The sequence below is a fragment of the Sus scrofa genome, chromosome 13, assembly GCF_000003025.6.
Source record: "Sus scrofa isolate TJ Tabasco breed Duroc chromosome 13, Sscrofa11.1, whole genome shotgun sequence".
NCBI classification, from domain to species: Eukaryota; Metazoa; Chordata; class Mammalia; order Artiodactyla; family Suidae; genus Sus; species Sus scrofa.
The window spans coordinates 132,273,000-132,289,846 of NC_010455.5; the positions used below are offsets into that span (position 1 = coordinate 132,273,000).

Consider the following 16,847-nt stretch of genomic DNA (forward strand, 5'->3'; position numbering starts at 1 on the left):
AAAAAAAAAAAAAAAACAGGGAAGAGAAAAATGGGTGGGAATATAGATAAAACAATGTTAGCCATGAGCTAATGCTACCAAGGTTATTATCTCTACTTTTTTATTGCTCGAAATTTTTCATAAAAATATTTTTTCAAATTCTCCCCAAAGTGATGCAGGTTACTTAAGGACTTAGAAAATTGTTCCTCATTATTAACAAAAGTAGGCAGGAGTTCCTGTTGTGACTCAGTGGTAATGAACCTGACTAGTATCCATGAGGTTGCGGGTTCAATCCCTGGCCTTGCTCAGTGGGTTAAGGATCCGGCGTTGCCATGAGCTGTGGTGTAGGTCGCAGACGCGGCTCAGATCCTGTGTTGCTGTGGCTGTGGTGTAGGCCAGCTGCTGCAGTTTTGATTCAACTCCTAGCCTGGGAACTCCTTCCATATGCTGTAGGTGCAGCCCTACAAAAAAAGAAAAGGAAAAAAAAAAAAAAAAAAGCAGCAGGTAGCAAAACAGTATCATCCCATTGTATATAAATACATATGCCCAAAGGTCTAGAAGGATACATATACCAAGAAGTAACAGTTCCTCCTCAGTACTAGGAACGGCACTCCCTAAACTGATTAGCATGTTCTATAATCTGCCTTGTTCAAAACAGTATTGACGAGATGCATGGCCTGGGAGCTCTCAAAATGTGACAGGTCAGCAGATAAGCTGAACTCTTGATTTTGTCCAATTTTAATTTTTTCATTTAAAGCACTATCAGTTTGGGTTCTCTTCATCAAAGAACCATTCTGAGAATGAAACGAAGTGGAATAAAGCAAATTACAAAGGAGAGTTTTATGTCTAGGCTTTTGATTAACTTTTAAAGAAAAGGCAAAAGCAGGCGGTTCACTTCCAGGTTTGTTCCTTTAATTTCAATTCATGCAAAAACATGTTTTTGTTTGCTTGCTAAAAGGATCAAGTGTGAATGTGTTGCCTAGATTAGAAACTTCAACAGATATTCAATCATAATGGAAAAAAATAAGAACGAGGGCCAAGAAAGCCTTTTGTGGTCTTTGGCTAATGAACTGGGAGTCATAATCAGGCAGAAAAAAAATATTTAAAAGATAAAAATGAACTTGATGATTGAAGCAATCTGGACCAATCTGATAGGGCTGGACATGAATTCAGGATCTTAAACATGATAGTTGTTAGCAAGTATGTTTACAACTGTAGTTCACAACAAAGTAGAAGTCTGAGCATAGAAGAACTGTGCCAGAGGTGAGATTTTATTGATGACATAATTTCTCAGTATACAAAGTATTTAATCAGGTGTAATATTTACAATTCTTACATAATGTACATTTTAGAATAACTATAAAGATAATGTACTTTGCTCCATTTACAATGACATCCTATAGTAAAACTACATTCATGAATTAGATACAAATAAATTCTCTACATACTAATAAAAAGTAAATGGATTGTTGGTTATACATTCTTTAAAAATACACCTTTTCACAAGTAGCAAGAAATATTACATGTAATAAGTCTTTATGACTGGAATGATCCAGAAATATCACAAAGCACAAGTAAACACATATGGAAAAGTAGCTCATCATTTCCAAAAGTCAACCTTTAGCCTTTGTGTAAAATAAGTGGTGCCAACATCCTTTGTAATGTAGCGAGCTTTCCCTGTTTAAAATTAACACCCAAAAAGTGGGAGGCATGGTGAGGAAAAATAAGAAAATCTAGATAAGATAGGGAAAAGACCAATGCAGAGAAAATTTTATTTAATCGAACCTTGCTTCCCCCCCTTCTCATTTTAGTCAATAAATTTATGTGAATAGAAAAAGATGCCCACAAATCTGTATTTTTAGATGTCAGGATTTAGCCAAACAAAATTGGTGCCCCTTTTAGTTGTCTTCATTTAGAAGCATTAAGACACTAATAAAACCTAAGGTGAATTAAAACTACTTTTACAACGTTTTGCCTTGATTAATGTTTGTTACTGCACAAATATAAAATTCCCTACACTGTAATGTCTTCAAATCCTAATCTATTCCTTCAAAGTAATCTTATATCCAGGTTCTCCGGAATACTTGGAGTATACAAGGAAAGCTGGCAGTCATTATCAGATTTTGCTGCTTTACAAAGATTTCAAATCATTCCATGATACGAGTAAAGTGCCTCTGACTAGTAGTCAGCCGTACAGGGGTTCTGGTGTCAGCTATGCCATCAATGGACAAAGCAGAGACCCCCTCTGCTGGCAGAGACAACGCTGGCACTCCTTGATTAAGATCTCAGAAGTCCTACCGTGAGAATCCTGAGAGAGAAAGTAATGCCAGAGTACGCTGTGAGCAGCGGAACAGTACACAAAGGGATGTTGTTATAGTTTCACCTTGTCCCGCCCCCTCATTTTTTCTTTTTGTGAGGAGCTCTGAATCCAAAAAGCGTAGAAATTACTAGTCAGTGCTCTTTCCACTATATCATGCATATCTGAAGTCATTCTGGACAAACAATCCTATAAAAATATATCATTTTTCCAGCTCATGTCCACAGGGGAAAGTGCTATCAAACAGAAGAGTTAATCTGACGATATAAAAGTAATGTGGGAATGTCTTATTCAAAATGGACAGTAAATTTAGTCTTAAATACAATTTGGCTTATTATGACTACACTTTACATGTGTAAAATTATATTTTTTAAATATTGCTTAACACGTCACAAACAAGTTGCTCCAACTGTGAAAGTATCATTTTTTTTTCACAAAATGCATTCATGAAGAACCAAAGTAACATTCCAAGTGCAATCTATGTTTTAGAAAGTAAACACTAAAGTTCATTAAAATCCACAGTGAAGACCAGTATCAATTAGGCGAACACTGTAATGTAGTGAATCCCTGGAAACTTCTAAATTCCTAAGGACTGTACCAAAGGTAAAACCTTAGAAATCGTAAACATGTAAGTGTTATAATGAAAAATTGCAAATAACCATGCAATTACCTTTAGTCTAGTTCTAACATGAAATTGCATTTTATGAATTCCTCATAGTACTGCTATTCTTATTTTGAGATTAATCTAATTTTTAAGTTAATGAGCTAATTATAATGAGTTGATGGAATGATAAGGAATCCTAAACTAATACCAGCTGATCAGTTAGAGTAAGAAAACAAAGCACAAATGAACTTACTTATGAAGCCCAAGAGTATGACTAACATTCTTTACACTATAATATATCATATTGTATTTAATAATTCACAGCATAGAAAACTCAGATTTGTTACATACTATAGAAAAGCTATTAGTTGACACAGCTAAATTCACCTTGGTTAAGAACCAAGCTACTCTGTAACTACTTGTAACCATTAATTTACTTTAAAGCCTTGCTGTTATACTACTGAATCATTTCTGCCAAATTTAATGCAAGTTGAGTCTTGGCACCTTCAAGAAATCAAGCCACAGCAATGTATTTTTGTATGTACAGGTACCCTTGTACTCTTAAAGATTTCACTTTCTCTGAAGATATTTAGAACCATGATGTTGATCATCTTTAGTGAACTGTGAGTACATCTCTAATTACTAAATTTAAGTAGACACTAATTACTGCCACATTAACAACTCATGACTGAAGCCACAGATGTTAAGAGTGTCATAAAGAACTGCTTTCACAACTAGAGATCCCAAAAGTGCCCTGAAGACCAAAGGCTGGATCCAAAAGAAAAACTGCCTCAGGTAAAGGTCAGCTGAAGTCCTAGGGTCAAAACAGGAAAGAGACACCACAAAGGAAAAGTGGGGCTTTTCCTTTTCTTCCCTTTTCTCCTTCTTTCTTTCTTTTCTCAACAGATTTCCTTATCCTTGAGCTTTCAGACAATTAATTTCAAGGTACACTAATAAAAATGCTACAAATCCAACTTTTGCAGTCAGGTGATCTGTGACTGAGGTGAATCAGCAAAGATTTAATGTTTCTGTTATTGTTGTAGTTAACATACAAGGCTTTGACAGTTAGCACTGCCTTAGAAATAATCCTTAAATATATTTTTATCCTGATCTAATGCACAGTGATTATTATTAACTAAGCATCACATGCAGGCAATTTGGCCAAATATGGAACCTTTTTGTGATGTGAATTTTTAGTATAACTGATGTGTAGACAAATTCTGATTTGAAGGTCAATCAACTTAGAAAATTCTACTACTTCTCATTGGAAAATGTTGGAAAATTTATTATTCATCCAATATAATTTCTCCACTTATCTGATAACTCAAGTTTTAAAATCTCTCTTATTTAGAAACTGAGTATCAGTAATATTACACGTAACATGGAAAAGACAATTAAACTTAATTGCTGACAATATTAGAAAGAAACCATAAGGCAAATTATTTTATACTTCTGACAAGCTGTGTCAATCGGACTAATCTGTAATATAAACATGGAAAATTAGTATATCCATAATACTTTAAAACTCAAGGGTCTATGACTCATGTAACTAAATACTAAAGCAATATAGATGCTATAATTTAAAAGAGTATATACTGTGTATGAGTACACAGGGTAGAAGTTAGAAAGATTAAAAAGCAATTTATTGCCATATATTTTAGGATAAACTAAAAAACAGGTTTTTTCCCCCCTCCTTTTATGGAGATTTTCCTTTCACTAGGAGCAGTAACAAAAATCTATCTTGAAAAGGACAAATTTCAAATATAAAAATGTTCCACATTATCTTATAAATCAACATTTCCTTTGATGGTTATAATCTGATGAAAGCATAATTTTGCAACATTCAAGTAACCTTTGAAACACAGTTTTATTACATCAATAAGTTTGTCAAGATTTTAAGGAATCAACCCAACAATAGAGAACTACAACTTCTATGAGAGTCTTCTGGTAATTAAAAAAAAAAAAAAAAATGTTAAGGGCTTCTTTTTGCTTCATAAAATGGAATAAATCTAAAGAACTGAGTTATGTCAATCTGTACAGTCATTATACGTATGTTAAAGCACTGGACAATAACTGAGTACTGCATTTACGAACAAGTAGGGGACACATATTCTCTAGCTCTAACAGTTAAATTACATAATATGTATATGATAGCTAGGCTACCAAAAAGCAAAAAAGCTATTTCTGAGCCACCAACATCAGGGAGCTATAGCAAAGACATACTCTTCAGCCATATAGGACATCAGGCTCCCATGTGATGCAAACGTACTTGAAGGAACGACCCTGGGCACAGTGCTCAGAACAACAACAAAAAAATCAATGCTATCACCCACTGGCAAAAAGAGATCTGTCTAAACTCTTACCATCTTGCAACCTAGAGATGGGCTAAGTCTAGATTCAACTTTTATCTGTAAAAAATAGACCTTTAAACAGATATTAAAAAAAAAATAAGCCAAGTCTTAAGGTAGGTTCCTCTCCCAACTATTTGAGCTCTATGTTTTGATTTATAAAAATATCAATGAATGGGCACCTTTTTTTCAAACCACTCAGTATCTACTAAAATTAAGTAGACACTGAAACAGTAAAAATCTGTGAGTTTTCAGATGTATACTTTAGGGAGTAACCAGATTTACTATTTTCCCCTTCTTAAAAAAATTCAAAATTTCTGTGAATCTTGCTGGAAACGGTTTAGTTTCTCTGGATTATTGGACGCCATTTGGGAGAAATCACGAAAAATGTCCTGGTAAGTTTCATCACCTGCATGAAAGTAAAATAAGGAGACTTTTAAAATGTATACAATGAAAGTACTAATAAACAACATTCATTTTTATGATTAGTAACTATTTTATAATTCATTACATTAAAATTTTATTCAGATGAGCATTTTTGGAAGAAATAAGACCAACTAAACGTAAGTTCTGGGAAAGTATATAGTGAAAGAAAAAATAAAACTATACCTGAAAAAAGCACCTCAGATGCAGCCACAGAGGAAAGTTCAGAGTTAGAAAAGAGCAAGATGCAAGTGTTTTAAAGCAATGTGAAGAAATACATTTATTAACACATGAGAAATAAAAGTCATTCTGAATGAAGTATAATAAACCAGGCATATTTTAAATAAATATTTCCCTTGATCAAGGTCAAAGAAAAGACCAAAAACAAATACTAATGTTTCTGATGGATGCAAGTTATTAGAAAGACAAGACCAGGTAGAAAGAAAAAAGCCTCCTATTTTAATATTTTTTCATTAAAGGTATTTTAAACACATATGAAAAAGTAAGCCTGTACTCAAATTTCAACACTTAACTAAAACTAATGCACCTAATCCAGTGTTTACTAAGCTTATAAAATAATAAAGCCTAGAAAATGACTTTAAAATCATAGTTTAGTCAGAAGTGTTTTTGTTAAGGGTAAGTCATACGAGCAGGGATGCTATGAGAGAAGCATAATAAACACCAGACATTTGTTAGAGTAATACATGTGTATGTACGTACAAATATGCTTGCAGAGAAGTGTATAGATACTGATATTATAGCAGATTAAATACTATTCTTCTTGTGATGAAAAACTATATACACACATACAGATTAACTCCTCAGACAATAGATTTGCATAAAATAAAATCTTATTTTCAAAATGAATCATTCATCATGAATGATTCCTGTAAAACACATTAATTTGTTTATGTTTGGCATAGTTCTGTTTTCAAGATTTAGACTCTCAAATACTGTTTTAGGTGATTATTGGTGCAACATGGTTTTATAATTATTTCCCATAAAATACCTTGCATCCATCTTGTTACAAACTCATTGCTATAGTTGTTGCTAATAGTGCAGTAAGTTTTGTCAGCTTTTAAAAAGCGAGATTTTTTTTTTTTTTGAGGCAACAGATGTCATACCAAAAGCTGGAGAATCAAAAAAAAAAATGGGTGGAGAGGGATAAAGATCTAGTAAAAAGGTCTAACAGAATAACCCAGGATTTTCAATAAAAATTTTAATGCTTTTAATATTTAGTCAATGTAAAAAGCAAGTTATTAAAATCTCTAGATAGTTTTCATTTAGCCCTGGAAATTTTCTCATGACCTGAATCAATCTACTTTAAAAAGAAAAAAATACAGTAAGAAGAGAATCATAATAGGTAGGCTAAGAGTAAGATCTAACTCATATCATTGTTACTAAAACAATAAAAATAAAGGTTGATATGCTGGAACAACTGGTGAGACAATCCAAATATACCCATGATTTCATAAAAGTTTACCCTACATTAAAAGATAAACTACAATCTATTCCCGTTTTTAGCCAATCTAAAAGATATAAAATAAACTAAGAAGAGACAAACATGAAAATATCAATTAACAAACCATACAAAATATTTAAAATTTTTCTTATTCTTAGATGTTGAATTAAAATATTTAAAATATTTATTGTAAACATTATAAATATTTTAAAAATACTATTCGAACTGGAGAGTCTGGAATTTTACTTTCCAAGAAAGTGTAAAGTGCAGATTATAATACAAAAATACCACACTGATTGTACCATTCAACACCAGAAGTAACTTAAAAGGCACACATTATACATTCGAGAAAAAGTAGGAAGAAGGATCTAGCAGACACTAATGCCAAATAGTTTACAGATAGCACCAGATGAGCATTCTTAAGTATTACAACAGTACAATGGCAATATATGGCTTCTACTATTAGCAATGCATATTTTGCATAACAAGCTATGGGATTTTTTTCTTTTTGTGGTTCTCCAGTTTTTTGTTTTTAAATTATCTAGTATCCAGTCCACAAGTACATTTTAGTAGTACCATTGTACCATGCAAAATAAATTATAAGACTTTTTATTCACTGAATTAAATGCTTCCTTGAAGGAAAGTGTTGGTGCTACACTAATCATTGGTTTCACTTACTGAACACATTTAGAAGAGTTAATACAATACAAAAAGAAGTCTCACCTTCACACACATACACAAAACTTTTTGTTAACATTCAGTTTCTAACCAAACATTAATTAATATAATACCTTTCTTAGACCTCAAAATATAGTCAAAAAGCATACATTACAATAACAATAGTGACTAAGATATTTAATATAGTTAACACAAATTGAACTTCAATGTGATTTTTTAAATACAATTTTAATCACTTGAAATGTTTCCCACAGCAAATATAACTTGTTCTACACTAGAATACATAAACCACAACCCAGAATATGTTGCCCTGGAAAGTTCATATAAGTACATTTAACACTTTATTATCAACAGTAAACAACTAACCACCCAATATTTGTAATACTAAGTTATATTCTTTAAATTACTTAATCACATTCTGTTTCTCTTCAGAAGGTTAACTTTCCTATATGCCTGGACAGATGTGAGTTTTTAAAAATGGACTGCTAAATTTCCACTGATAGTTTAAAAAGGTTTTTGATTTTTGGTATTCAGAATAAGCACTGCAACAGCAGTTATGATCCAAGATTTTGCTGATTTTCTCTTAAATGTACTCCCCTGCAAGATTCGGCAGCATGTATGACCCCACCCCTAGGTGATCAGTGTATGATCCTGCTCTTTCTGGGTTGATTACAGCTTCATTTTTATAACTGATTAGATCAACCATCAGTCTTTGCCAGCAACATGCTCACATAACCAGTGGTTCACTAAAGAGGTGATTTTCATTGGCTAAGAAACTCTGCCAACAATCAAGAAGAGTCATAGACAAACAGCATATGATATCACTTATATCTGGAATCTAATATATGGCACAAATGAACCTTTCCACAGATAAGAAAATCATGGACATAGAGAACTGACCTGTGGTTGCAAGGGGGAGAGAGAGGGGGTGGGATGGATTGGGAATTTGGGGTTAACAGATGCAAACTATTGCCTTTGGAATGGATAAGCAATGAGATCCTGCTACATAGTACTGGGAACTATATCTAGTCACTTATGATGGAGCATGATGATGTGAAAAAAAAAGAATGTATACATGTATGTGTGACTGGGTCACCTTGCTGTATAGTAGAAAATTGACAGAACACTATAAACCAGCTATAATGGAAAAAATAAAAATCATTATAAAATTAAAAAAAAAAAAAAAAAAGAGTAGTCACAGAGCCAGAAACTGGGAAGCACCAACCTGGTTTCCAACAGTGGAGAGCAGCGTGTGATACTGCACCCACCTACCCAATCCTCCTAAGAGTTGTGGGAACTGAAAGGGGAATACATCTTCTGTTTAGGAAATATGTGCTCTTACATCACCTTGCAAAGAAATAGGGAGTCTCAGGACCTTAGGATTGTTGATAGTTCAAAAGTGGGATTTCCTAAAAAGAGGTTCATGATATCTGAAGATTATATCTGAATATTTTAAATGGTAGGGCTCTTCATAATGAAAATACCTGTTTTTTTTTTTTTTTTTTTTTTTTGGCCAAACACAACATGTGGAAATTCCTAGGCCAGGGATTGAACCTGAGCCATAGCAGTGACCCAAGCCACTGCAGTGACCATGCTGGATCCTTAATCCACTGCAGCACAGAACTCCACTTGCATTTTAAAACTACCCAGAATTCTGAGGTTTCCCTTCTACTGTTAGGTAACAAAAAAAAAAAGATCTGGATAAGACAACCAACCAAAATCTATGACAGAGCAATTTACAGTGATAAGCAGAGAGGGGAAAAAGGACCTGTTGCCTGAGCAAAAACATCTACCCTCCAAAAACTTATAAAGGAAAAGGAACCAGAGAACAACTGCTAAGCCATTTCATCATGTAACCTGTATAAAATTGTTCTGCTTCAAATGTGAGGCCCTCTAAATGAATTTAAAACCTAATTATTATCAAAGCAGAATCTCATTTTATTCTAGTGATATACCATCTCTAGACTTCTATTTTTTAATCTTTTCTAAACTAAAACTTGAGGGTAGTAGGAAAGCTTGTTTTTCTAAATGAGGCTTTAAAAAAATTCATTCCCATAAATTGGAAAAATCTTTCTACTGATGAATGGAAAGTATACACTCATAAACTAATACATAAAATGACAGTGAAATGCTCCTAAATGGGGGCAGAAGCCCAAGCAGTTTGGGTGGAACTAGAAGCTGCAAGAACATAAAGGACCTGCCCAGCTCCAGGGCAAAGTCGACCAGTGACCTTCTGACTATTCAGCTGGGTGCAACTTCATCGGCAAACACCTTAAGGAGAGAGCAGCTGACCAGACGCATATGTTTAAAATGTCAGGGGGGGAAATAAATTAACTTAAAATCTTGACGTTCACTCTTATCTCGCATATCAGGTCATGTTCTTTGAATAATTTTCATTTTAAAGTGCTTAAACACAAAGGCCTCAAAAATGGCCTAGTAATACTATCAGTTAAGTATATCTATTACAAAATTATAACTTATTTAAAATCTAACATTCAAGTTTAAAACAAATGGGTGAAATTCAGAATTAATGCTGAGACTTCACCCTTAATCAGCACTCTTACATCTTGGTACATCATGAGTCAGTAGTATTATTTGATCCATAGGATTAAAGTGGGACACCCTAGATTAGAAGTATCTAGCTGAAGTGCCTCTATTCTCAAAGGTCTTACTTGTTCCCTATTAAATTAGACCAAAACTAAGTAATAAATACAGTCTTCTGAGAAAGGAATGGCCCCATATTTATATTAATTACATATTAATCTGGTTAAAATAAAAGTAAATGGCTGATACTAGCATAAAGTACAAAAATCTCAAAACATACTTAAACAGGAAAAATAGATGAAATCACAAGCCACTTTTAAAATAATATTCATTGAAAAAAGTCAAATATACTCACTGAAAACTGAACAGTCTCAATTATTTCAGTCATGAATTCCTAAAATTTTTAACCAGCATGTATATGAATTTAAAACAGATAAATCAGTAATTCATATACTCAAATTCATGAAACCGGAGATCTAATTATTATAGTCTTGTGAAGAATGTCTAATTAGGATGTATTCATCAAAGAAAAATCTGATCAGCAACATTTCTTGCTATTTTTAACATCTCAACTCAAAGATTAAAAATTGCTCAAAAGGAGATGTGAGCTGATCTTGAGTTGAGATTTCTCTAATAAGTCTACTTTGCCATCAAGTTCACAAATTATTGTTCTAAATACTTCCATTTATCCAACAGATATTGTACAACTGCTTGGGGCAAAGCTACAAGATAAAATGAGACCTCTTCCCTATACCTTATAAACTATTCTCATTATGAACTTCTTAACCTACTGGTAAATTTTATTTCTAAACCTCCAACTCATTTTTAAGTCAAATATAGAACTCTTACTTCAATAAACTTTTTCTAGGTATTTTCCATACTGACTTTTTATACGTCAACACATAGTGATTTGGTTTTTTCCCTGAACACAATTTATAGAAATTCCCTGAATGACAAAAAGAAAACAATTTTGTTATATTCACTTGACAGCCAAAAAGAAAATGACTGTTGTGCTGCTGTAAGTGTAGAAAGATACAGTATCATTCCATTCACTTTACTGGAATGTATGTGGAAGACATCTGTACAGCAGATAAAGAAGTCAGCAGCCAGAATTAAATACAGCAAGGAAATGTGTACTGTAGGAGGAATAGTTACAGATTTTTAAAGGCTTGAGAGTGAGCCACTCTCAAGATTTCAGTAATTACAGTACATAACTAACAACTCACATTTTATAAGTAATTTATAAAAACTCTATAGTATTAGGTTAGCTTGCTAAAGAACTATGACTCTTCCAACTGTAAACTGATAAATTCTTGGATACATTTCTTATACTGCATTTCAGTATGGTTATTAGTAGAATATTGACCTGGCTGTCCATAAAGTCCTTCTGATTCCCGCATCTCTTCATTCATTCTTGCTAAACGTAACCTAAAATTAAATAAAAGGATTTTCAGATAAAGTTATACAATATAAATATTCATAAGCTAATGAATTGTATAAATAGCTAGGACATGTACTGATATATTTTTTCTCTTACTAGTATCTACCAATGAAATAAAAGGGCTCTTATCATTCTTAGCAATCTGAAATACAAAAATAACTGTATTTTGGAGTTCCCACTATGGCACAATGGATTAATGATCCAGCCTGTCTCTGTGGCATTGCCAGTTTGATCCCCGGCCCAAAGCAGTGGGTTAAGGATCTGGTGTTGCTGCAGCTGCAGCACAGATGGCAGATGGAGCATGGATTCAATCCCTAGCCCTGGAATTTCCATATACCATGGCTGCGGCTGAAAAAGGATACACAAAAAAAGCAACAACTGTGTATTTTATGTAATTCTCATGAGAGAAGACAATAAAAGACTTCAAAAAATTACATCTCAGCTCCACTTAAGCAGGTTCCCTGCAGCACCACTGGCAGCTTACTTCCTTCAGACACGGAGAATTCCTGGCTTCTAAAGCAACTGTCAAACTCGTAACTGCCAACTGCTGAAATTTTGCTTCTGTAGCATGGAAGCAGTAGCCTGTCATAAGTTCATTCTAGAACTCACACTGAAGTACACTTAGTGTACACTGAAGTAAGGTAGTTCCAGACATACAAACAGTATGTCTTACCTATAAATTCTAGGGATATATTCTGACATATAGACATTATACTAAATGACCATAGGTTACCAAGATTTTCCCATAGTTACATACTGACTATACATTCTTTTTTGGGTTACATTTCTTGGTAGCAGGAAGACATGCAGCATTGGATTAAGAAAACAAGAATTTCTTCCCATTTTCTTACTAAACATAAGTAACATTTTGGAAGAGGCAAATGATGCCTGTGATGCCCCTCTGCTACTCAGAACGTCTGGCCTGTCCGTCAGGCCAGCAAATACTCATGGCCTTCCCAGATTTTTACCCCCTCTTCTAACGTCCTCTCTCTGGTAACTGACATGGTCTTTTCCTATCTTCAAAATACAATTCCTTGTCAATTTCTTTTTTAACTATTGTGTGAATTAATAATAGCAACATAAGTCTCCCTTTCGTATTTGGACTTTTCAGAGAGGATGACTATTTAAAAAGAATTTTAAATGAAACTGGCGTCCTCATACAAAACAAAATGAGAAAATTTAGACAATGTGGGAACATATTTTTGAGGAGGAAGGGCTATTACTATAAGAATTGGCTGGGAAGCTGCAGCCAAGGTTAACTTCTCCACACCACTCATCTTTTCTTTAATAACTTACCCTTCTCCAATTTTAAGTCTATAATGTTTTAATAGTTCTTTATTTTCCTACAATTACCTCCACAATAACAATAATCCCTCCAGTGAGAAAAAGAAGCTGAGTACAAAGAAATACGTTTTGCTTTTTTGTTTTGTTTTGTTTCAATCTGGCAGGGGTCAGAGAGAGGGGATATATGGCAAGTCAAGAATTCTCAGTGGGGGAGTTCCCACTGTGGCTCAGCTGGTTAAGGAGCCGAACATAGTCTCTATGAAGACACAGGTTTGATCCCTGGCCTCACTCAATGGGCTAAGGATCCAGGATAGGTCACAGATGTGGTCAGATCCAGTGCTGCATAGGCCGGCAGCTGCAGTTCTGATTCAAACCCTAGCTCAGGAACTTCCATATGCAGTAAGTGTGTCCATAAAAAGAAAAGAAAAAAAAAAGAATTCCCAGTGGGAGCTCAGTTCAAGATAGTCAAGGGAGTTTCTCTTTGAAAGCGAATTCATGAATTCATCCACATGAATTTCAGTCACTTACAAATGAATTCATCCACATGAATTTCAGTGGTTTACAAAGAGAAACAAAGAATCAACAGTCCCAGGCTTCCTTCATACAACTTAAGCTTGAGACTCCTACCTGACAGTAAAGTGTAGGTGACAATCACATTCCTAGATTCCAAGTGTCACAAAGAACTGTGATCTAAGATGACAATCAAATTAAGACTTCAAGATTCTTTCTTTAAGAGATCATATTAAATTGTATCCAAACATTCAAGAACAATGTTTATCTCAGAATAGAGTACTCATGTGAATAATTCTTTCAAAAAATAAGCCCTAACAGGTCTCCTAAGCAGTGGTGACCAAAGGCAGTACAACTGCAAAAGTTACTAACATCAATGCAGTTGGCTTCCCTGTTTATAATCCTCTAATTCGTTTGGTAGTAGTATAATTACTGGTTACCGTATCAATCCAATTCCCACCCTAGTACTGTACTAAGAGTTACAGAATCCAGCTCAGTAAAGTCTCTGGTTTTCTATTCTTACTGACCAGGAAGAATAAGAGAAGTAGCTATTACACGGGTTTTAGAGCCAAGATTCTTGATTTCAAACCCTAGCTTCACTACTTACTAGTTTCTCAAATTATCTGTGGTGTGGCTTCCTTATATAATGAAGCTGATAATAATAAAACCTTCCTCGTAGGGTTGAGGGGGGCAAGTAAGTTCATGTATGCAAAGTGCTTAATAAATACATTTAGCATGGTCAGAGAAGTAGTGTGGCTTTTAGTGAATAACCAAGTTTAAATTTCACACCTATGCACAAAACTCTGTACAAGTAATGCACTGTATGGACAATAATCAAGTGAGAAGAAAAGACTTACAAGGTCACTATATCTGCGTTGGCTGCTTCTACAGCTATACTCAAAGGGTCCTTCCCTTCTTCATCAGTGGCATGTTGATTGGCACCTCGTTTTAGGAATAAACATACCTGCCTGTTTAAGGAAACAGTATTTTAGAGATATTGCTAATAAGAAAAAAATTAGTATTCACCTGAAAAAAAAAAAGTAACACTTATAGAAATAACATTTTATTAGGAATTCTTGATTCATTCTATAAGCTTTATTGAATACTAACTTTAATAATAAAAATCTGTCATGATCAACATTTTATAAATCTCAAGGTATTTTCATATTTAACCTGATAATACATAGCATAGCAGGATATATAAATTATGGTCCCTACCCTGGAAAAATATAAAAAGATGTATGTACACAGATACCTATACACTTAAATAAGACAAAAATCATTCAAGGTCGTGATCTGAGAAAGAAGGAAATCAAGGTAATGTTAACAGCATAATATATTAATGATAATTCAACCACAAAGAATGGGAGGCAATCTCGCCACTGTATTCCACAAATACCCATAACTCAAAAAAACCCAACAAAAATGAAAAAAAATTAAAGAATGAATAAATGGAGTCTATGATGTCAAATGGGAATAATTATTACAAAGAAGAAAATACACAGGATGAATTAAATACAACCATTTTTAAGTACAGAAAAAGTTTTATGATAAAGTTATTGAAATGAATTCCTTTGCTAATATAGGCAAAGAAAATTAGCTATGATAAAAATAGAAGATGAGATAAAATAAACATAAAAAATGACAGCTTCTTGCTTGTCCAGATAATGAGAACTGGAGATCTTGAGAGGTTTACTGAAAAACAATCACCTATGACACAAACTTTTCATATAAGGCCAACATTTTTATTTGTATCCTCTAGCAGAAGCCCACTTTTATAGCTTCACTATTTTGTGAATGTGAATATTGTTCCAGAAACGACAATATCAATAGCACAGAATAAGAATTTACTTTAGAATTTGACTTTACCCCATGGGAAAACCAAAATTTATCAACTTACAAAATTCTCCCAAAATGTGTGTGCTATGTATATAATTTATCTGTACATGCATAAATACACACATAGACTTAAGCTGTCTGATGAAATCCCCACAATTTCAGTAACAGTTTTAAATATAAAAACAGACCTATATAAAGAACCAGTAAAGTTCAAAATAAGCTTGGCACTTTTCTTATCTGAGAAGTAAAAGTATCTTTTTCTCAGAATGAAATTTTTTAAAATTTCAAGTTCCATTGTGACACTATAAGTCACAGGAAAGTACTTTACAACTCTACCTAATGATCTTGACCTGAGAAAAAGCAAAAACTTTTTTTCAGATAAAATCTATTTAAACATATAAGCACTACAGTTTACCCCGTGTGCCCTAAGACGGTGGCGTGGTGCAGTGGTCCCCGCCCTTGCACATCTCTTTGGTTCACATTAGCACCATTCTGTAGGAGAAACTCGCATGTCACCAAAGAGCCCTTAGAGGAAAAAAAAAAAAAAAAAAAAATAGTGAAAAAAATAGTGATGTACAAAAAGTGAACAAAAATATATTTCTATCAAAAACTTTAATAGCCTTTCTATTGCATTTTCCCTCAAAGAGAAAATACCCCCCCAGAAAAAAGAGAAATGATAAATTATTTTTTCCCCAAAACAACTACTACTGCTTTTTTTTTGGGGGGGGGGCACCCATGGCATGCAGAAGTTCCCAAACCAGTGATCAAACCCAGGCCACAGCAATGACCTAAGCCACAACAATGACAATGCTGGATCCTTAACCTGCTGAGCTACCAGGGAACTCCCCCCAAGAACAACTTCTAATTGGAATTCAATTTGTAGTCTGTGATCTAGCAAAGCCCATACTTTCAATACTAAAATTCTTTAAGAAAAGGAAATTAAGCTTACACACAGTGGTATTCAGAAGTTACTACTAATTGCTGCTTCTATTTTCCAACCCACCTCTTAAAGCAAAAGATAATGCTAATGCTATGCTCAGAATGAACTATGATTTTTTTATACTACCACTGAAATCCTGAATTTACAAACTCATACCCCTAATACAGCCTGAATAAGTGGTGTTGCTTTGTTTTCCTCGGAATTAGCCCAGTTCACATCAGCGCCATGAGCCAAAGCTTCAGCCATTTTAGGAAGATTTTTTTCATACGACGCCCTATAAAGCTGGAGTCCTGGATTAAGATGCTTAGAGTCGAGAAACACAGAAGAATCTTGCCTTTCTCCCTCTGAAAAGCAAATACAAATACAGCAATAAAAAATGAGCTCTTGGCAGGGAGGGAGAGAATGGGAAGTCATTGTTTCATAGGTACAGAATCTCAGTTTTGTAAGAGGAAGAGTTCTGCGGATGGATGGTGGTGAT

The 16,847-nt window shown here is 34.0% G+C and overlaps 1 protein-coding gene across 10 annotated transcripts in view; it reads right to left on the reverse strand.

The window, feature by feature from the left end:
- The window catches only part of ACAP2 (ArfGAP with coiled-coil, ankyrin repeat and PH domains 2), a 157,214-nt gene continuing 141,596 nt past the window's right edge, over nt 1,230–16,847 (reverse strand). For 8 of the 10 annotated variants that reach the window (XM_021070084.1, XM_021070080.1, XM_021070078.1 and 5 more), the window contains 5 exons: nt 16,526–16,713; nt 15,845–15,954; nt 14,448–14,558; nt 11,722–11,783; nt 1,230–5,657 (listed from right to left, as the gene is read on the reverse strand). In XM_021070084.1, the coding sequence (XP_020925743.1) occupies nt 5,557–5,657; nt 11,722–11,783; nt 14,448–14,558; nt 15,845–15,954; nt 16,526–16,713 (572 nt within the window). In that variant the 3' untranslated portion in view covers nt 1,230–5,556. Of the gene's footprint in view, nt 5,658–5,857; nt 11,784–14,447; nt 14,559–15,844; nt 15,955–16,525; nt 16,714–16,847 lie in introns of all 10 variants that reach the window. The other 2 variants (XR_002337844.1, XR_002337842.1) reach the window with 1 other exon arrangement.